The sequence below is a fragment of a genome, unplaced genomic scaffold (genome assembly GCF_019419815.1).
Source record: "Pyrus x bretschneideri cultivar Hongxiangsu unplaced genomic scaffold, Pyrus_bretschneideri_v1 Contig18, whole genome shotgun sequence".
In the NCBI taxonomy this organism is placed as follows: Eukaryota; Viridiplantae; Streptophyta; class Magnoliopsida; order Rosales; family Rosaceae; genus Pyrus; species Pyrus x bretschneideri.
The window spans coordinates 7060378-7082919 of NW_025999479.1; the positions used below are offsets into that span (position 1 = coordinate 7060378).

Sequence of the window (22542 nt, forward strand, 5' to 3'; positions counted from 1 at the left end):
ACAAAAAGAAGGGTCCCTTTAAAATTATAATAATTGTAGCCGTTGGATAAAAATCCAACGGCCCATGATGGTTGGTCAGGAGGATCCTCTCCATTAGCTCAGGAGAGGATCCAAATCCCCCCCCCCCTTCTTCTCCCTTCTCTCTTCTCCCCTTGCCGTGGGCAAAAAAGTACAATTTCTTTCTTGGTAATACTAGAAAAAATAAATTTGTAAACGAAATTTTAAAAATTAAATGATATAAAAATTGATGATTGATTTATTAATTAAGCGTTTATAAACATGTTCATTTCTATTGATGAGACATCATTTGACTTGTAAATTTTATCTAAAAATTTAGTCTCACTAAAATTACATTTCTTAATCTAACCGTTAATATATACACCACTACCGCTTCCTCCACCACCACGATGACAAAGTGTTTTATTTTGATGGAGCTGGTGACTTTGGTGGGTGGGGGCCAATGCATGCAAAGGCAAAATAATCACACAAATGCAAAGTGTTTGGATGCGAAGCTTTTGTAAAAGGAAGAGAGAAGAAATTAAAAAAAGAAGGAAACGGATGAAGAAGAAGACCACATCAAAATCATAGACAGCGTGCTGCCCACTAAAACCTTATGCCATGCCACTATTGACCAAACCACTTTTTCCATGAGATTCCCCAAAACCGCCCTAAGATTCTATGGCACCAAAAATAGATAAGGACCTTTTTATAATTTAAAGTTTAAACCCATAAATTAATTAAGTACTGAACACGCTTCCGTTATATTAACATAAACACACTTTTATAAGCTCTTAATTATACTTGTAGCTGATCTCATCGCCCCCCACAACTAATACACCAAACCAAACCGCCCCATTTCAATTTTGAACCTACATGCCAAAACAATTGAACCTAAATTATATTTGGAAAAAAAGAAACAGAAGGTTTTGTCTGGTATTCAATTTAAAACACGTTACAGTTCTTTAAAAATAATGATCTTTTAAAAATAATGACTGTAGTTAATAAATTGCTTAGTACTCATTAATTCAAAAAAATTCAAATTTAAAAAGGATACCAAATAACCTCTTAATTTTGTAGTATTATTGTCCTAACTAATAATTGTCGACTAAACATAAAGACAATGTCGAGAGCCAACTCTAGTCAAAGTTAGACCTAATTAGTAGCATGGAGATAATTTTTTTGATTACATAATATTGATATACTCCACTCATTCTATACCATTTAAGCAAAAATATCATGGATTAGTGGCAGTTTTCTTTTATATATTTTTTTTTTTTTAAATAGGGGATTAGCCGGTAGCTTCGCCACGACACAATCCACCCTTCCGTCGGTCGGGAAGGCTCACAAAGACATTTCAACCTTCCTCTGACCATCATTGTACGATTCACCAGCAGCATGAATCAAACACAGAACGTGACGTGTGAAATACATGCCTAAAATTCGTCCCCAACCAACCACTAGATCACCCGTGGTGGTTGATTAGTGGGAGTTGATAGTGGATGATTTGCCCACAAGATGGTGAAAATTCAAAATCATAACCTATTTAATTTTCGATAAAAATAAGAAAAAAAATACAAATAATTAATAACAAGTCGTCCATGAAAATTAAATTAATTTACTTAACTCTATTCAAACCAAAGCACTATTATCTCCCTCTCTCCTTTTGCAAACACAAGTACACTCATTCCATGCACGTGCGAGAAAAAACCAAAACACGTGTGAAATATATGATCAACAACCACCGTATCAAGGCCTCCAAGCACTAGCCCAAACCACCGGCTGATCCTTCCACGACAAGAATATTCCGGCGATGGAATCCGTGCACTGTGTCATTGCCCAACCCTCCTTATACCTCCTCAACAAGGCGCGTACGTCATCGCACACCTCATCACTGAACATCGCGGGACTAAACCCCGCCACATGCATACGCCTCGACCAGCGGGTGGCGGTCTCGCGCCGCTCCACCGACTCCGAAGGCGCGCAGGCCACCAAATCCACCACAGCTCGCCCGGCGGCCCGCTCGAGCATCAACCGCTCGTTGCTGGTCCTGGAAAAGCTCTCGTCCAATGCCTCGAAGTAAACCCTAAACCATCTCAAGCACTCTTGAAACCCATGAACGAAGTCAAACCCGTCAACCCCAACGTCGAGATCAGCCTCTTCCTCAACGAGAGTAATGATCCTCGGCCTCAAGCTCCGAAACGCCGAAACAAGATAATCGCGGCGATTTCCGACTGACTGAACGGAATGTAGAGTGCCGATGCAGTTGATTGCCAAGGCCTCATCGTCTCTGATATCCAACTCTGATAAATTCAGCTCGGAAAGATCGCCGGAGTGATGGACGGCGTTGAATTTGAAAGGCACCCCCATCAACCGGGCAAACTTTTCCATCCTGGCGCCAATTTCCTTCATTACTTTCTGCGCGGCTGCGCCGCCAGAACCGTCGTTGGCTCTGTTAGCCACAACAGTGGTGAGACGCAAGTGCGGCGTCTCATCAGTACGAGTGGCCAGCGCCTCGAGCAGAGTCGGCCACTGGGTGCAGTAAGTGTTGCTGATGTCGATTATGTGAAGCTTGGGCTCACCATCAAAGGCCTCCATGATCGCGCCATTACACGCCACATGTCCGAAAGTGGTCCAAGGGCTGACCTCCTGAAACTTGAGCACCATTTTTCTTGTGGACTCGAAGGAACACGTTTTCTCCGAGGCGGAGATTAGGGTTCGGTAGCAGCGGTCGCCGGAGTCGGTCATGCGGCTGAACAAGGCTTGTAGGAAATAGGAGGCGAGTTTCTGGTCAGTGTCGCCGTATGGACTGCCGAGCTCGTTAAGCATCCACATGAGCTGCTGGACGCGGGAGCTGTTCTTGTCAGCGATGGCTCTGGCGGTCTCCAAGAGGATTTCAGGGGCCCACTTTCCGTTGGAGAGCTCGAAGTTGACGAGGGAGGGGGAGAAGGAAAAATCGGCGGGGGTGGGAGTGGTGGTGGCGGTGGGGAGAGGGTTTGGGGTGGGAGGGGTTGGGTGGTTCGATGGGAAGTAGTGTTTGGAAGAAGACGAGGAGAAGTCTTCTTCATCCATGAAAAAGTTGAAGCATTCTTCTCCAGCGTCGTCGTTTTGGTGGGGGTAATTAGGGTGAGGAGGATTACTAAGGAAGGAGGATCTGGAGCTGCTGGAAGTAGTGGTGGTTGTTGTAGGTGTTGAGGTTTTGCTGGTGGTTGAGTTGTTGAAAGATTGTTGGTGATCAGATTGGAGACTGACTAACCTAAACAAGGTATCCATTTAACCTGCAAAGACCCACATCAATAAACTTAACTTTCGGAGAGAGAAAGAGAAAGAGAAGAGAGAGAGAGAGTGTGTGTGTCTGCAGTCTTGGATTGTTTTGGACAGCAGATGGATAGATAGATGGGTCTTTGTGTTTTTAACTGTGGGAGAATGTGGGATAGAAAATGATTAGAAGGTGGAGGAGGATATCTTCAAGTTGGATTTTAGCTGGGTTAATTTCAATAACATAACATAGGTATAGGACTAGGAGAGGGGAGTTTGTACCGTTGTAATATTGAGAACTAAACTAATCATCTATAATAAACTAATGTGCATGACTTTATCAAAAATATAACATACTAATTTCCTACCTATAACTATGTATTATTATTAATAGATGAAATCTTTTAAGAATGTATATGTAAATTATCTGACAACTTAACATATTATATTAAACTCTAGTTAATTAGGTTAATTGTCTTAGCAAGAGGTAGATGTGGAGGTAATTGGGGAATCTTAAGTGGATAATATTGCTTTTCCTTTGGTTTAATCGATGAGGAATATATCTGAGCAGTGGGTTTGGTTTCTTCTTTTCTAGCTTAGCCTATTCCATGAGGAATATATGTGACTATGCGAGTATATTAGTGGTAGTGGGTTGGGCTAAGTTTTGTGACTGCCTTGCCGCGACGGATGTTTCTTCTTCATCGCGTAAAATCTTTAGTCACTGCCTTGCCGCGACAGATGTTTTTTTCATTGCGCAAACCCTTTAGTCACTGCCTTGCCGCGATGGTTAGCACGCGACGAAGGACCTGCGTCGTGTAAAATGTTTTTTGTACTAATGGTAGTGGGAATCTGATGGGTATTTTTTTTTTTTCATTTTCTTTTTGACATATATATGGTCTTGATGGACGACCAAGACTTAATAAAAAAAAAATATATATATAGAGGTTTTTTCGGTTAAAACATAGAAGGTGAAATGGACCATCTGACAAAAAGACGAAGAAAAAAACTGAGAAAAAGTTAACAGGGTCTAGATCACCAACTGGCTAGTGGATTAGCTTTTCACTCTCTCTCTCTCTGTTTCTCTCATCTCTCTCATTCTGTTTCTCTCTCTAGAGTCGTTTTGGAATAGTTTTGAGTGGGAGCAGGCGTGCCAATTGGGTTCTGGGGGAAGAGAGAGAGAGAGAGATGGAGACACCAGTAAAGCTGCCGGCGTGCATTATATCATCATCAAAGCCACCACCACAAAATATAATTAAAACCCACTCCTCAGTCCTAACAATCCCTGCCAAAATTCCCACCACTTTTACCTTTTGTTGGCTGTTACATTATTAACCCATACACCAATGTCGCATATCTTAACGTAGTAAACAATACCAAAATGTACCCTTCACCAAAACCCAAGGGCATGCCTTTGCCCTTTCACTTCTTTTCCAACACACTTGCTTTTCTTTTTTCCCACTCAATGATCACGCTACACATTTGATTGTTTATAAACACAAACATGCATGCTCTCAATAATCTCTCCACTCCATAACACAGCTATAGCTACCCAACCATTATTATTGTTCATAGTTTTAGTTTCTCTCTCTAAAATATAAGAATTACATGCAGTAACTAGCTAGCTAGTTAGCCAATATCTGTCGGGTGTTGTTTATAGTCGCATGCGCCAGAAATTCCCAAGTCCCCAACTTGATTTTTCATTGTCCTAACCCTGGTTGTCTTGAAGCTAAAACATAATTCCTTCTAGAGAGAAAATCTTTGTCGCCTTGGCCCCGAGATATATCTAGGCTGCTAGTTTCCTCAATTTCTAATATATATATATATATATATATAAGATTAGGAAAACAATATATACTTGTTCTTACGCCAATTATCAAGGGTGATGAGTTTGTATTGTGTAGAAGTTACAAAAAACAGGAATGTTAATGGATCCTTCCTGTTCTTCTTGGTTTCCTTCACGAATCATTAGGAAAATTCCATGCTTTGGACTACTTTTTGTCTCTTGTTGAGAAGTGGGTTTGAGGAATATTTCTTGGGAGGCATCAATTTTTTAAAACATATAAGAAAATTTTTCTTCCCCTCTAAAATGTGCCAACAGTCAAAGAAATTTTTTCTGTGGGAAAGTCGCTCAATTCCCAAGAATTAACAGAAGAGATAATATTCCCTATGAGGAGCAGTTCCGACCCCACTGGCAAAACCATATGGTAAAAAACTTCAAATAAAAAAAGTTATACGCAGTATTTAACATATCCATAAAGTACGTTATTTGTTTGTATAACTATTACCCATCATGTCTATTTATCTTAATATAATTTTAGAGAAAATTTTATTCAGTTCAATAAACAATTTTGTTTTTCAGCTAGGGCTTGAGGTGGTTTGAGTTTGGTTCGGTTTTGAGTTCAAACTGCGCACTCAATGAATTGCATATATATTGTGATTTGTCTAAATTCTAATTTATAAACCACAATGACTCATAATTGATGTAATCAGTTAACTACTTTGTGGTTTAAGATGCACAAAATCGGATTGATTTTAGAACAACGTAAAGTGTCAAAAGTTGCTTCAGTCGCGAAGTGAAGATAATATGTAAGAAGATAGAGATAAAGAAGTAAGCACAAGATGTATGTGATTCACCTTAAGTTGGGTTACGTCCACGACGGTAGATGAGCTCTCATTAATAATGCAGAGTTTACATGATACAAAGGTTTAAGCATAATCATTATTAGTAAGTTCTAAAAGTATATTGAGTGAAAATTTAGGGATTAATTGTAGGATAATGGTCTCCTTTTATCGTTGAGGAGAGTCTCATGTTTTCATATGTGGTCAATGTGGGACTCTAAGAACTTTATTTTGGTGTCGACATGTGCCACATTGTGATTGGTCTCTTGATTGGAGAGAAACTTATGTGTTTCGGCAAGGATGTCTCAACATGAGGTCTTTGAAGGTATTTAGTTGACTGATGATTGGTAATTACGGGATTGATTAAGTATGGTACTTGGTATCTACAACGTTGATCTATTTTGATACACTTGGATGACCAGACAGTCTCCGATTTGAATGACTTTTTACTAATATGATTTTCAACTAGATATTAAGAGATTGAGCAGTTATGTGGTTCATCTTAAGTTGGGTTACGTTCATGAGGATAGATGAGCTCTAATAATGCAGAGTTTACATGATACAAAGGTTTAAGCATAATCATTATTAGTAAGTTCTAAAAGTATATTGAGTGAAAATTTAGGGATTAATTGTAGGAGAATGATCTCCTTTTATCGTTGAGGAGAGTCCCATGTTTTCATCTGTGGTTAATGTGGGACTCTTAGAACTTTATTCTATTTTGGACACATGTCACATTGTGATTGGTCTCTTGATTGGAGATAAACTTATGTGTTTCGGCAAGGATGTCTCAACATGAGGTCTTTGAAGGTATTTAGTTGACTGATGATTGGTAATTACGGGATTGATGAAATATGGTACTTGGTATCTACAACGTTAATCTATTTTGATACACTTGGATGACCAGATAGTCTTCGATTCGAATGACTTTTTACTAGGATGATTTTCAACTAGAGATTAAGAGATTGAGCGGTTCCGATTATGAAACTTTTACGGTTAAGGTACGTTATTTGCAAGTGGAGGAATGAACTCAACTCCCCAAGACAGAGCACAAGTATTATCCCTACAAAAATCTCATTTGTAAGGACAAAGATTTCCTTTAAGCATCTTTCAAGGAAGCCAATGCAGTGGCTGATGCACACTCCGTAAAGTGATTTTTTTTTTTTTTATAAATATAAAAAGTTTGAAATGCTAAAACAACACTACATTAAAATATATAATATTATATATTTATTTAGATATTTATTCTTTGTATTTAATTATAAGCGGTTTGATTTGGTTAATCCACGGTTTGTGAAAATCAAAACTGCATACTAAACTGATTCTTCTAGTTTGGTTTGATTTTATAAACCTAAGGTTCTGAAATGCACTAGGTGCTAGTCAAGCGAGGAGCAGAGGTCTAACTCCTAGGCCTGTAGGTAAGGCCTTGGCAGGGGTCGAGCTGTTTTTTTTTTTTAAATTAAATTTATTATATAACATATAAAATGTCTACTTATACTTTAAAAAAAAAATAATCATATTAGAACATGTTGAAAACATGGGGAAACAAGTATACAAGTATTCAATAAGTCTCTTACAATTTATTCAAAAAGTCTAGGTGCCATTTCTTAATTTTCAAACGTCTAAGGACGAATTAGAACGTAAGCCAGTCGCTTAGTGCCTAGGCTTTACTATGCGAGAACTTTTAGAGCAATGTATAAGCCAAATGGACCAAAAAAAGACCCTAAAATAACATAGGTTAATTTTTTGATTTGTTTACCCAACCCTAATTCCAACATAGGTTGTTGTACCTTTTGGTAAGTTTCAGACCTGCGCCTCCTTGTTGGGGTAATTTTGGAAACTTATTTTTGTTTTTGTTGGGCTCTATAATTCAGCCCATGTAGAATTGGAGGCCTCTGTCTTTATGGTTAATTTTGAGGTGCTTTTGATTAAAGAAAACTATAGGGTGGTTTTTTATTAAAATAATCTTGGTCTAAGCCCTTTTCATTAAAGCTCCCTTTATTTTTTTTTTCCATAGAAGTTAATAAAACAATTTTCATGTCCAACTAGGACTAAGAAAAATAATACCCCTCTCAAACTAAAGTCAATATCACTCAATAAAATTCTCTTCATTAACATGTCCTTAAAACCACACATGTTGATTGTCCTAGTCGTAGAACTGAAAATATTTTGTTGTTAACGCAGAGTCCTTTTATATCCATTAAAATAAGGGAGCTTTAATGAAAAGGGCTTAGACCAAGATTATTTAATAAAAAACCACCCTATAGTTTTCTTTAACCAAAAGCACCTCAAAATTAACCATAAAGACAAGGGCCTCCAATTCTACATGGGCTGAATTACAAAGCCCAACAAAAACAAAAATAAGTTTCCAAAATTACCCCAACAAAGAGGCGCAGGTCTGAAACTTGTTTGTTCTCATGAAGAAGAAAACTCACGTCAGCTCCAAGAAGAGCGTCGATCAGCATTTCGTTTTCTGGGTTTTTCTTCCTTCATTCTTGGTGCATATATCAGTTTTTGAATTTCCTTGTCCAAATTAGATTCAAATTTGGAGAATAACCAGACTTTGAGAAGAAAAAAAATCCCTAATTATTGAATCCAATCTCCAAAAGTACAATTAAAAAGAAATGAACAGGGAAAAAGTTATGCAATTGAATCAAGGAGAAGGATACTCAAACTGAATCCATTTTCCATGGAACAGGAAAAAACCAAAAATTTCAATTCCTTGCACCCATTTCTCCATAAAACTAGAAAGAAAAATATATCTCTACCTGTGATAGAGCCACCTTCCCCAATTACAAAATCTGGAAAAGAAAAAGAAAATAGAAAAAGTAGACGAGAAAGAAAGAGAAAAGTGACTTCAACCATGGTGTTCAACTTTCATAACACTGTTAATGTTAAACATTTCTAGGAAATAGTATGATTTTTTTGCCACTTTTTTAGAAAACAATGCAACCCGTTATGTTTTGAATCCGTAACTGTTTCTGGAAAAACTAACACTGTTTCTGCAAAAACTAACAATGTCTCTGGAAAAACTAACATTATCTCTGGAAAAACACTGTCTCTGGAAAAATTAACACTGTCTCTGGAAACAATGACTTAGATTCCAGAAACACTGTTACTTAAAATCCAAAAACAGTGACATGTCATTGTTATTGAATAGCATGTAGATCTCAAAATTATTTTCTGGAGAAACAAACGATGAACTCCACTAACGAAGAAAATTGAAAAACATTACCTCAAATCCACTATGAATAATAACGACGATCACATTTCAACGAAATAATACAAAATATAAATTAAATAGCATGAGGATCTATATTTTTGTTTCAAAGAAAAAGAAGAAGGTCTACAAAACAACAATGAACTTCATTAACGATGAAAATCTGGAACTCAACCTAAAAAAGTTAGGGGTAAAATCGACAAATCATAATTTATTATAGTTTGGCCATTTTTTATTGGACTGCTTTGATATAGGCTTGTACTCATCATTAAACAAAACTTATAACATGGTTTTTTATTAAAACTAAAACCTTTCAAACCCTTTTCATTAGTTTTCCTTTAAAATAATATATAGTTGTTTTGGGCTTAAATAGATGGGCGTTGAGAAAGCCCACTAAAAGATGAAAAGATCAAGACATGGGGCCTACAAGTTAGCCCAAAGAAACCATTAGATAGAACACTATTGCAACGATGAAGACGACCACCAACAAGGACCGCTCTTGGTCTTGGATAGTTTACCGATAGAAAGAGATGAGTGTAGAACCTAAAATACTTTCCAATCGCCTAGCTAGTTGGCAAACCTAACAACTTTCTGGCACGAAGCTCAAAGGATAGATCTGTCCACACATCAACTTCAAGCCACGTGTTGGCCATCGACGAGAAAAGAAGTCTATCAAGTGACACAAGTTCTGTCAGGCTTAGCGCTTGGGTCAAAGTGAGTTTTCAACCACTCTTGGATGAGTGCCGCGCTTGGGACGCGTCGATCCAGGAAGTCATGCAAGTAGCTCCGTGTAAATGACACTTCCTCTCCACGTATTAAGTGGATAGTGAGGAGGTAGCTTACATGTGGTGCCTATGTGCTCAACCCATTTATTGATGAGAAATTTTATTTGAACCCATGTAACCTCTCTCTACACCAAGTTAAACTTTAAAAGTGAATTGTTTGTTTTTTACCCTATTGCATAATTACCATCAATTTCAAGATGAAATTAACAATAAAATTAAAATTTCTCAATAAGCCCACACCTAATAATCAAACCCTACCATCACAAAATCTTTATCATATGTTTATTCTAGCTAAAACTCTAAGATGCCCTCATAGAGAGAAAAAAAAATTAAAAAAAAAAAAAAAAAAAAAAACTCTTTTTGACTGATGAATAATGATTTTGAAGTTTTGAATCCTTCAACTAAGGTATAAATCAATTTATGCAAATTTCTTTTCATTTGATTTCAATTTTTTTGGATTTAGGAACAACATCAGCTTCTTTTCCAAAGCATAATTACTAGCAGAAACATATATGTGATTTAAAATTTTTATTTTTTTTTAATCATCTATATGGGACTAAGCAGAATTAGCAGATGAGGAATTATTTAAAACATTTATGAGATAAAGAAAAATTAGTAGAAGAGGATGAAGGATGAGACAAATATGTGAGAGATCTTTACGCTTGTAATGAGTTGCAGAGCATTGATTTTGGTTTTTATTTCCTAAATGGATGTAAAGACGAATTTATATATTGAATAAGGTTTGTGAGAGTAATTTAGGTAGTAAAGTTGGGTTAATATATATTGATAGTTTAGTTAAAAGTAATATGAGTGTGGAGAGTAAGTTGAGAGTAGAAATAGGTTATATGATTTCAAATAAAATTTCCCCTTATTAATACGAAGGTGAGAGAATTAAAGATCCAGAACTTTTGGGGCTCACTAAAAGCCTATAAAAAGGGGTTGAGTACTCCTTATAAGTGGTTGGATCCACAAGAATAAAATTATAATACACTGTTTTGAGATCTATTGCAATCCACATCAAATATCTATCAGACCACCATAGTGGACTAACCTATTTTTAATGGTGAACCACTTAGACCATCCCCAAAAGAGATGCCAAATCCTAGTGAAATGCCACATAATAAAAATTGAAGGCAATAGAAGCTCCAACCGATATGCCAATCTTATGTGGATTGACATATTTATTGTGTGCTGCCAATTTTGACATATGAGAAAATCTTTTTAAATGTTTTGTTGTGTGGGTCCTAATAATGCATCAATCATAAATCATGAAAATTAGTTTTTATTTATTTGTTTTTAAGAGTGGGTCCTATAAATATTAATTGAATAAGAAAAAATATATGGGTTGGAGCAAAAAAAAATTTGACATTGCCTCATAAGCCTTCAAATTTACATTTGACGTTTTTTTGGGGGTTAGCGCTAGAGAGACTGAATTTTTAAACCAAATGATATGATTATTTATAATTGGGTTAACTTAAGCGATAATGCTAGAGAGACCAAAACTTTTCAACCAAATTTGTAAACTAAATGATGTGGTAGTTGATCATTGAATTATTTCTTAAATGTTGATTAATGTGCTTAATACCTATTTGTCACATCCCGGCCCGCGGCGGATCACTTCCCGGGCCCGCTCCACCACCGTAGCACGATATTGTCCGCTTTGGGCTCCGACTACGCCCTCACGGTTTTGTTTTTGGGAACTCACGAGCAACTTCCCAGTGGGTCACCCATCATGGGATTGCTCTAGCCCCCTTCTCGCTTAACTTCGGAGTTCCTACGGAACCCGAAGCCAGTGAGCTCCCAAAAGGTCTCGTGCTAGGTAGAGATGGGAATATACATATAAGGATCACTCCCCTGGGCGATGTGGGATGTCACATATTGGTGACACATCATTTAGTTTGCAAATTTGGTTTAAAAATTTAGTTTCTCTAGCATTATCCTTATTCAAGTGTTAATTAACATGCTTATTTCTTATTGTCGACGCATCATTTAGTTTACAATTTAGTTTAAATATTTGGCCTACTTAGCATTCCTCTGTTGGAGATGCTCTTATATTTTGCTGTCTATATTCTAGATTTATTATCCAAGCCCACCAACGATTGACCGTACGGATCTTGTATTGACCTCCCAATTTTGAGCCTAACATTTTGACCTCAAAGAAATTATCGTATTCTTCTAATATAATATATAATACTATATAAATCCTTCTTGTGATGTAAATTTGATACTGGAAATTTAGAATAAAATATACTATTAGTAAGAAAAGAATAAAGTAGAGAGACGGTAAGATCACAAGCTTTCAAAGCTAGCTATAATTAAGGGATGATTTGTTTTGTGATACCGTATTGTTTGATTTTAGTATTATTATTATAATAATTAATGGGGCTTTTGGATCTAGGTCCAAAAACATAGGTAGTTTTTGGGACTGAGTCCAGTTATCCAATTACATATTTTGATGTCAATTTTGCCCCTTCAGATAAAAATATTTAAATTCTTTAATTTTTTTATCATTTATTCAATTTTTAAATTTTGAATATTTAAATACTCAAACTAAAATATTATCTAGTAACTACCTGCTATTTATGAAGAAAACAAAACCGATATAATCTAGTAACTACCCACCTATTGTATAGGAAAAAAAATGCTTTATACCTACAAAGTAAATATAATCTACATGCAAAACAAAAATAAACTACCTATTGTATTGGAAGAAAAATGCTAGGAACCTACATGGCGGAACATAAAAATATAAATATGATATAATATACCTCCATTAAAGGAATGAATTTGGAGGGAAGAACACAAAAATATCACCCATGAAAGGAAGAGACAAAAAAGAGGAGGATTGATAGAGGGAATTGTTTAGAAGAAGGAAAAAAGGTGGGATGAAACGGACTAGAGGTTGAGGTGATTATATGGCTATAACTAATCCTACAATTAAGGGCTTAGTTAAACGACAAATAATCTCATAATTAAGAAATTTTGTGTATATATAACAATTCATAAGCCTAATGGGTAAATATGGTACAAACCACAAATAAACATACATGGAATCTTAATTATTAGACCTAATTCAACGAAGTGGACTAATTCTGCTAGTGGCTCACAAAATTGGCTCTATAGCTAGTTATCCCTAATTAATATCACATGAATAATATGGATGAAATGTCACTGCCTCAACAATACAAAATTTGTTTTGGATTAGGATGGCGATGACAACTCAACAAGTTATTAGTGTAGTGGGTTTAGTTATATGTTAGAAAACTATTATCTTTTCTATTAGTTTAAAGGGAACGTAGGGATATGGTTTGAAGAAATAATTAATTGGGAGTACCCACATACTTATCATCTAATCATGTTTATCAAGAGTTTATCTTCTTAATTTGTTATGGAAACTGAAAATTATAGGCCCGTGGTTACAAAAGTTGTAGTCATGACCATGTCTTTTTTCTTAATTATTCCTTGAATTAGAACTCTCCTTTCTGTGTTGATGATGTTAGGAGGCCCTACTTGCGGGGGGTTAATTGGTTAACTGAGAGTTGTTAACTAAATTGAGTCTTTAGTCCATAAAATAAAATAAAAAGTCCGATTATTGTTGTGGAGTGATGTTTTTTTTTTGTTTTTTTTTTTATAGTAAATTGATATTTTTACATGAGAGGTTTAATTACATGATTAAATATTGCGGCTTCCAAAGAAGATATATAGTAGTATCTTCATGGACTTGGGCAATGCTTTGTTTTGAAGATCCTCCTCTATCCACTTGCGTACTACTAAACGATGTTTTGGAGTTGTTCATACTGGAGTAGTTTGGCCATGTTTACTCAACATAAATAGAAAAAAAAAATGAAGGAATTAAAGAACTTCAAAAGAAGGAAACTAAGAAAAGAGAATCAGATCAATCAGTTTCCTTTAGCTGATTGGATTCCTACTTTTAGATATTTGATTACGGATTTTAATGTGAAACTTGTACCCTTCTGATTCCTTACATGTAAGCTAAGCAAACACTTGAAGAAGTTCCCCAGTATTTTGATTCCCATACTCATAATTTAGTAAATGCATGGGACTCAATAATCAAACAAAAATGCTACTCTTATCACATTTTCCATACCACTTTCGTATCACTTTTTTAATAGAAATGAGACCGACATATGTTGGTAGGTCTTACCTTTATTATAGAGATGGTACAAATGTGATAAGTGTAGCATTACTCTAATCAAAATAATTTCTATTCCTATTCCTTGTAATTCTTTATGTTGATATTTTTATCTTTGTTTAGCGTCTTGCTCGACCTTTTGGCCTCCTTTGTAACCAAAAAAGAATGACATATATAAAGTTCTGTAGACCACATCATAAACTGTACCATGTACACGTTTATTAACTGTTGAGAGTACATATAAATTGCATCTCCTATGGTACTATAATGATTAATGAAGCTCTCCAGTAAATGAAAACATAATTTGCAAATCAATTAGAGGAAACTACAATTTGCAAATCAAGTAGATGTCAGAAATACGATATGAAATTGCAGAAACCGTTGAACGATACTGAAAGAGTTCAACTTCTTAAATTTCATTCTCTGCAACTTTGTCATCAAATTTCTGAGATATGTTGTGAAAAAGAGAGATTGTTTTGAAACACCATGTAATGATTCAGAGATATGTTCTACGTACGCCCCTGTCATCACTAGATAAAGCATGCAGTGAGCATGTGCTTGAGCACACGATAATATTAGTTTAAGCTGGACTAGAGTGTCCTAAATTAGCTTGTGGGATGATTTTCACACTCCTTTTAGCATCTCTCTTTATTTTTTAGTCATCGAATTGTTATAAAAATAGTCTAATTGCTATAATTTTAGTCATATGAGAAATGAATAAATCATCATGCAGTTAAACATAAAATTAATGCATACGAACAATTATAACTAATGCTAAATGCACATGGAAATGGATTAGAAAAATGTGAAAAATCAGTCTCAGGCAAATGTTAGATATAGGATCCTTAAGATAATTTTACGCTCCACTACTGCGCTCATGGTTGATTGGGATTTGTCTATCAGGATATAACGACCATGTCCTTATAACAGCAACATTCCAAATGAAAAGGCTCCAGTGAACCACGATTGTATTGAAAACTCTCATATGGACTCAATCAGACACTCTAATATCTAGTGCACTATATGTATGAATATGTGAATGCCGGATTACCCTATTTACAGATATTGAAGAGCCATTTCTCAAAATATGTGACTTATTTTGAAGAGGCAAGTAATGAATCTCGACTTAGAAGATGCATCATTTCATTTACTTCAATAGTGACAACTTTGTGAATATTTATCACAACAATAATAGGCTCCAGCCGTGGATTCCAATTGGTTTATGGAAACGGTCACCACCTTCCATTTGAAAGCTATCCACCACACCATTATAACAAATATTATTGAAAAGCTATAATGGTTCACCCTCAAACCAATATAAACCCACTTCAATTATTATTTCCATTGAAAAGCTATAATGGTTCACACTCCATCCATGCATGTCTCAGTCGGAGGTTCATGTCAATCATATGTAACTGTTAATTTCAAATAGAATCATAAGCAATGTTTATCCCTCGGAAGTTCGATCTGCTATTTCTATACCTTCAAAAAAATAGGTTACAATGCTCTGCCTACTCACTCTTCCAAAACAATATCTACATACGGTACAATACAACATTTGGGATATTTACCAACTACCATGAAGAAAAATCATTAAAATTGGACGCGGAAACTCTTGATTTTCTTTTCTTTGTTGAAGGAAGCTCTGTCAGACCAGCGTCAACAGCAGCCGGTTCAGACAGAGCACTCCTTGCTTTCAAATACTTCCCAACACCACCACCACCGCCAGGGCCAGATTCCACTCCCGTACCAGGATTGCTAAACCATGACCCAACCTTGTCCTGAGAGTTAACACAAAATGAGTTGCTTTACTATCGTAACAAACGGAATAAAGTTGAAAAAAGCACCAGCACAAATTTAAGGGTCTAGTAACAAACATTATCTTCATCCTGAGCTTTCTCTTCAGCTTTGGCCTTGTCTTCTTCTTCTTCATCAGGCTCTGTGTAAGGATTAACAAAAATTGTGACACTTGTTATCTTAATTTCCTCCTGCACAAGACACGGCAGAAAAAAGAAAGTGAGGCCTGGGTACACAGGAGCTTGACCTTGTTTAAAAAATCATAAGATTCAGTAGGCTATATGTAGCAGTGTCGAACATTGAAACTCATGGAACAATTTCAGCTACTACTACTGATAAGATGAAATGCTATGGATATTCATACAGCGGTGTGCATTAACATGTGCATGTACGTAGATATACATAAACTCCTGCTGCAACTAGCAGGAACTAGGTTTGGACTATAGTAGCTATAAAATGGTAAAAAGAACCAATAATATTACGTTAGGGCTTTCAATAAACTCTAGCCAGCACGATCTAGAACGAGTGACAATTTAAAACAGTAAACACATAATGTAGATGGATGATTCTTATTAGGATGATGCACACCTGATAAAATGCTTACAATCAACAGACATGAAAACTTCTTTGAAAAGGTAAAAAATTATAAAACATGAATGCAGGACTTTAGTTTTGATAAAAGAAAAAACAATAAACTTACCAAGGTTGGTCATTATCATCAACAGGAACCTTTTCCATTATTGCCAATGTGGTCAAGCCACCGACAACTCCACCAAAAACCGTATGCTTGTAGTTCAAATGGTTTGCAGATTTGTAAAGGATGAAAAATTGGGAGCCATTAGTGTGTGGCCCACTGTTAGCCATACTAACAACACCCCTTCCAGAGTGAAGTAACTTGGAGTTCACTTCATCATTAAAAGGCTTTCCCCATATAGATTCCCCTCCTGTCCCAGTACCAGTAGGATCACCACCTTGAATCATAAAATTCCTACACAAAAATGTGAATCGTAAATCCTTAACCATTTCTATTTTCATTCACAACAAGAATTTAACTTGAACAAGGAATTTAAACTAGAGCATATCACCATACCTAATGCTTCTATGAAAACCTACTCCATTATAATAGCCACGTTCACAAAGAGTGATGAAGTTCTCGCAAGCTCTGGGGGCAATATCACAGTGTAGCTCAATGTTCAAATCACCATGTGTTGTGTGTAGTTGTACATATCCTTTCTTTTTTGGATTCTTCTCAACTTTAACATATTCAAATTCATTTTCAGTAACAGGAGTAAAGGCGGTAGAAGTGAAAGATCTGGAAGCAGCACCCGTGGTGAATCTGCTCTTTACCTGAAATTAATACTTGTGTTAAACAAGGCAGCAAGGAAAAATAATTGTTGCTGGAAGAGTGCTACTCTTTTAAACATTAAACACAATTAAGTTTAATAATCATACTGTAGCTCCTAGCATTTACTATTGGGTAGGAGAGATTATAAATAAAATTCACTAACCATCTTTGCATTCACTGGTGCCCTCTCACCAGCCTTGTGCATAGCAATTCGAGCAGCAGTTTTGTCACTTGATGTGGCTCTGGCGGCAGCAGCACTTCTTCCATGCACAGAAGCAGAAGCAGCATCCACAATACTATATGCCTGAGCTTTCACCTCCCCATTCGAATTTGATTTCGGATCCTCTTTAATACGCGATCTTGCAGCTAAAATGGCTTCAAGTGCAGCAGCCCGTTCATTTTGTGCCTTGCTGCCACCTCCTCCATGCAGTGCAGCTAGCCTTCCTTTTTCAGTTCCAAGCTCCTTGAGCATCTGCTTGATATCTCCATTTACATTAATGTTAAAGGTGGGGTCTGCACTCATTCTCTTAAAATCTGAAAAAGAGATGAAATAAAAAGAAGAAAATAAATAAAATTTATTAACAGAAACATAACACTATAGTTGACCCACTAGCTCACCTTCATCATCAATTTTCAGACTATTTTTAACATGATCAAACTCCACTAGAACCTTGCTGTCAAGTGCATTGGGATTCTGCAAAGGGCATCCATAAAAACCAATGTGATATTCAAACAAGAAACAAGAACTTACAATGTATCGATACAAAAAATTTTATCTCAAAATTCTCAAGTACCTGAATGGTTATCAGGTCTTCCTTGGAAAATGGTTCATCTGTGAGGAGCTCCTTCCAATTCTTGGTCTTGATGTTTAGTTCTTTAACTGCCTAAAAAGCGAAAGCAAAAGTGAGATAAAAATGTATACAGAACAATTATATGTCTTATACTGTCGGAAGAAAACTTATACTACTGACACTATATCATAGCAAGAAAACAAACCTCATAGGAGAAGACATTTCCTGTTGTCTTCACAGCAACTATGTGTGTAAATTCAGTGAAAACTTTGTTCAAAACAGGGCACTGAAACTCTCCTACACAACAAGTGAAAAAAAAAAAATTCAATCATCTAAGAGAAGATACCTAAACAACAGATTATGAACTGCCAAATCAGAGGTATAAAAATGGTGAAGCAAACAAAAACCGTCTGGCTGACATACTCCCATGACTATACAGAGGAAGAAACTATGAAAAATTGTGCCGATCATATCACCCAAAAGGGTTGACAACAAAACCAACTAGTAGTCAAAAATATCCATCATACCATTCCGTCTGATGGGTTTCCCCAAAAAAAAAAAAAAAAATTGTGCTTAAAAACTAGTTTCAATAAGGTTTCTGTAAACAACAAAGTAGGCCTCCAAATGTTCATTTGATTCACCAAAACAGAGGAAATTGGTTTGACCAAAGGGATACCAGTAACACTTTCAACCTCAAAGTTCTAACTGGACATGCGATAACTTTATGGCTTACGACTTCTTGCTGTGTTCCCTTATGCAAAACTTACATGGTTATATTGGTTCTAAAACTGGGAAAGCAATTACCACCACACCTCATGGTCATGGAAACAATTTCTCATTTTTCATTTTCTATGGTTAATATCGATAAACCACTAAATTCATGCAGATACGTACATATGCATGTATACACATATTCCAACTCAGGTTTGAGATCTCATTTAAGTCATGCACTCTAACAGTCTTTCCTGTCCTGAATATTCCACTTTAAAAATTCTAAAATCATTTCTGTCAGCACAAGACTGGAAAAAATAAACATTAATCCAGTGCCATAATTCCAGTTTTGCTTATATTCCAACTTCAACTAACTCAAGGAGGTACTATCCTACATGTTCTTCTATAGCATATGAACCACTATCTACTCTATCCATTGAATGCATGATTTGTCAAAATGTATGCAAAAGCAAAGCTAAGAAGCACAAACCATCAGAATTCTTGTGGAACGTTAGCGGTATGAGATTCTCCTGCTTCAGCGGGACTCCGGTAACAGGATGCTTCCCATACTTTCTGATATACGGAATTATATTCCTGCACCCATTTTCCAAAACCCAAAAACAAAATTCATGTCACACAAATCTCCACACAACAAAAAACAGTGAAGCTAATGTAAAACCCACGAAATTAAATGTGCCTCAGAATAGCATAATACGAAAAACTCACAGTATATCAAAAACGCTGCCGTCTGCGGTGCACACTGGGTCTTCAAATGGCGTAAACGTAAGCCTGCAACAAAAATTGAAGAAGGGCACCAAATTTAACAACCAAAACTTGAAATTAGCCAAAAACAAAGAATGTGCAATTATATATATATATATATATATAGAGAGAGAGAGAGAGAGAGAGAGAGAGAGAGAGAGAGGGAGGACGGTACGCGCAACAATAGAAGGGGAGGCGTTTGAAAGGAGTGGAGGTGGGCTGGGCTTTGGCGCCGCCCCATTCGGTGGCCCACTCCGTTTTGGTGATGAACATTCGATCTTTGCTGTGCTGCTTCTTTCCCATTGTTTGTTACCTGTACGGACACTGACTTTACTGATTGTTTACTTAGGGTTTGGCTGCTCTTCTTCCCCAATTGCAATTGGGTTTTCTCTGGATAATTGCAATCGATCGGAATCTGCAGTAAGCTAGGGTTTCGTTTTGATTCCTGCAACTGAGGCGGTGGAACGCAGTCTACGCCTGTTTTCAGACGGAGAAGAAAATCATTTCGGCGCCGGATGTCTCGTGCTGTATATTTTTTTGTTCCAATTCTCGTGTTTACTTAGGGTTGAATTTTAGGATTGCCCACTAAACTTTGAGGCATACTCCCATTTTTGCCCCCCTCAACCTTCAATTTTCGTCCCTTGGTACTATAATCTGGTGGTATTCATTTTCACTTGTAAATTAAAAATCTTAGGTTTGAATCTCTTGGATGATGAATTCGATACGAAATTAGGTTCCACATAGTGTGGTTTAGCCGAATTCTCATTCTCGTTAGTGTAAAAATATCGATGTATTAATCTGAAACCATGTGACCATTTAATTGTCAAGATGAAATTTCAATTTTGATTTAAACATATTGTTTGCTAATTATTTGAAGTCAATTAGATGCCTTAAATTTTCGAGTTGGCTAATATTTTGTAAAAATGATCTATGAGGTACTACTTGAAAAATAAATGGGTTAATCATCAAGATTTGATGTGGTGTGAACCCCATAACTAATCTTCAATTTTTTTCTCAGAATGGAAATCCTTTTGTTTAAAGGCTCTATATATATTTCCGGTATAGTATGGTAATAGTAATTTTGAATACAATATCAAACTAAATATCTTCCGTTCGGTATAATTATCGATTAACATGAAATTAGTACGGTACGGTAGAATGACAATAACTCTTTTAAGTTGTGAGGCTAATTAGCCCACTCTCTTCCTCTTTGGAGTATATAATATAATTTGTTAAAAAATAATAATAATAATCAATTCATCCAAACAAATACAAAATGACCCTATGGTAGTCTAAGCCCACAAATGGGTTCAGTCCAGTAACAAAAAATGGGCCTAAAGCTTATAAGGTCGAGACTCGACTGTACTCTAAAACCCGAAACTGGTTTCAACAGAGAAATGGGGGAGTGCAACAGCGGCAGCAGTAGCGAGGAAGATGGAGACTTGGAGTGGAAAGCAGCCATCAGCTCAGCCGCTGCGGGGGCGTCCTCTTTTATGTCTTCCCTCGTCAACGGCGTTTCTGCTACCGAAAATAATGGAGGCGGCGGTGGAGATAACAAGCAGAGTAAAACCCAGCAGCAGCTTCCCAAGCACTACCAAATCAAGGTCACCCAGCTCAATCAATCAATCCCCATATTTTATTTTCACTTTTTTCAATCTGTATCCTTTAAAATGGTGTAATTTTAATGGTTTATTTTGATTTTTATTTACTAATTTGATTGTGAAATAAGCATTTTGTGGGATAAAAGATGAGTATTTAATTGTATAGAAACTGAAGGTAAGAAGCTTTGTTGGCAGGCACAAAAGATTTTGGATGAAATAATAGGAAAGAATTTGGAGATTGTTAGCGATCCCCTGATTCATTTACCAGATGATGAGCCTATGGGGGATAATGAAGAGGAAGGTTGTATTCGCTTGTTCAAAAATGCTCCCCCTGGGATTGTGTTCGATCATGTAGGTGAGTGATTCCCATCAAACTTTTTGTTTGTAAACAACGGATTTAGGCCCGGTTTGGTGTGTAGGATTGGTTTGAATTGGATAACTTCTGAGATTCGGTGCTGATGAAGAATTGGATACCAACTCGCAGTTGAGGGTAGAAGATGGATTAGTCACGAAGGGAAACTCCCTCGCGATCTTCTACCTTTGCTTGGACAAAATATGCGAGTGGGGCATCCATTTTTCATTCAACATTCATTGATTCTAGCGAGTTATCCAATCTAAGACAATCGTAGACACCATGAGGCCTTATGGTTTAGGGTTTAGGCACATGTAGGCTGTGACTTCAATGCAATTGGCGTAGTGGTAGTTACTACTAATTTTCTGTCAAGTTCTTCCACCATGAGATGACTAGTGAATTTCGACATGCCCTTCATAATTTTTGCATTGGCGAGTTGGCCGTTCTCTGGTGCCAACCCACTGATGTATTTCATGCCTATTGCTAAACTGTGAGCTTGAACTGAAAGTTATGTGCATGCTGCCAGATCCACAGCCGCTGAGAAGGAGACCAAGAATTCTACCTGGAAAAGTAATTAATGAGAAATCGAAGAAGGTCTTGATTTTTATCCTGGGTTCTCAATTGCATTAGGAGATATATTGTTTACACAATAGCTACTTATCCGTTTATTGTATTGTCTTGTTGGCAGTTTAAACGACAACTCCAATCTGTTGCTGTTGATGGGAAGGATATATTGGCTGCCGCAAGAGATAAATGCCAGACATCATTGTCTAGGCAAGAAGCGAAAGATGCAGCAGCAAAAGCAGCAGCAAAAAGAGAAGAGGAAAGAGTTGCACAACTGAAGAAAATTAGGGGCGAGAAATGGCTACCTTGTATTGCCAAAGAAATGAAGTTGAAATCCAATCATTGAAATGCCTTAATCGTTGCACTCACTTTGGATTGCCACATAGACGTCCTAGACAAACAAATGTAGCACCGGCAAATAGACATGACGTTTGTTACCTGGTAATTCTTTAGATCGATTTGACGAGTTTGAGCTCAAAGCGGGATTTCCTTTTTACCCTTTTTATCTGTTTGTCTTACTTACCGCAATCAGTTTTACTTACCAGTAAATTGTTATGTTTCATTAATTTAACCACATGGCTGAGATCAAG

General features: G+C 36.5%; 3 protein-coding genes across 3 annotated transcripts; 1 reads left to right on the forward strand and 2 right to left on the reverse strand.

Moving 5' to 3' along the window:
• Positions 1 to 1599: 1599 nt before the first annotated feature.
• On the reverse strand, positions 1600 to 3465 carry LOC103945756 (protein SHORT-ROOT-like). Its single transcript, XM_009356347.3, has one exon. The coding sequence runs from the start codon at positions 3268 to 3270 to the stop codon at positions 1747 to 1749; it is 1524 nt and encodes a 507-aa protein (XP_009354622.2). The 5' UTR covers positions 3271 to 3465; the 3' UTR covers positions 1600 to 1746.
• A 12477-nt stretch (positions 3466 to 15942) lies between these two features.
• Positions 15943 to 19985, reverse strand: LOC103945755 (peptidyl-prolyl cis-trans isomerase CYP65). Its single transcript, XM_009356346.3, has 10 exons — positions 19611 to 19985; positions 19400 to 19462; positions 19164 to 19267; positions 18168 to 18259; positions 17966 to 18055; positions 17790 to 17865; positions 17335 to 17705; positions 16917 to 17173; positions 16527 to 16814; positions 15943 to 16017 (listed from the first exon to the last, which is right to left on the reverse strand). The coding sequence occupies exons 1-10, from the start codon at positions 19736 to 19738 to the stop codon at positions 16002 to 16004; spliced, it is 1485 nt and encodes a 494-aa protein (XP_009354621.2). The 5' UTR covers positions 19739 to 19985; the 3' UTR covers positions 15943 to 16001.
• A 763-nt stretch (positions 19986 to 20748) lies between these two features.
• Positions 20749 to 22455, forward strand: LOC103945754. The gene is made up of 4 exons (XM_009356345.3): positions 20749 to 21039; positions 21232 to 21391; positions 21915 to 21982; positions 22077 to 22455. The coding sequence occupies exons 1-4, from the start codon at positions 20764 to 20766 to the stop codon at positions 22296 to 22298; spliced, it is 726 nt and encodes a 241-aa protein (XP_009354620.2). The 5' UTR covers positions 20749 to 20763; the 3' UTR covers positions 22299 to 22455.
• Positions 22456 to 22542: the final 87 nt, after the last annotated feature.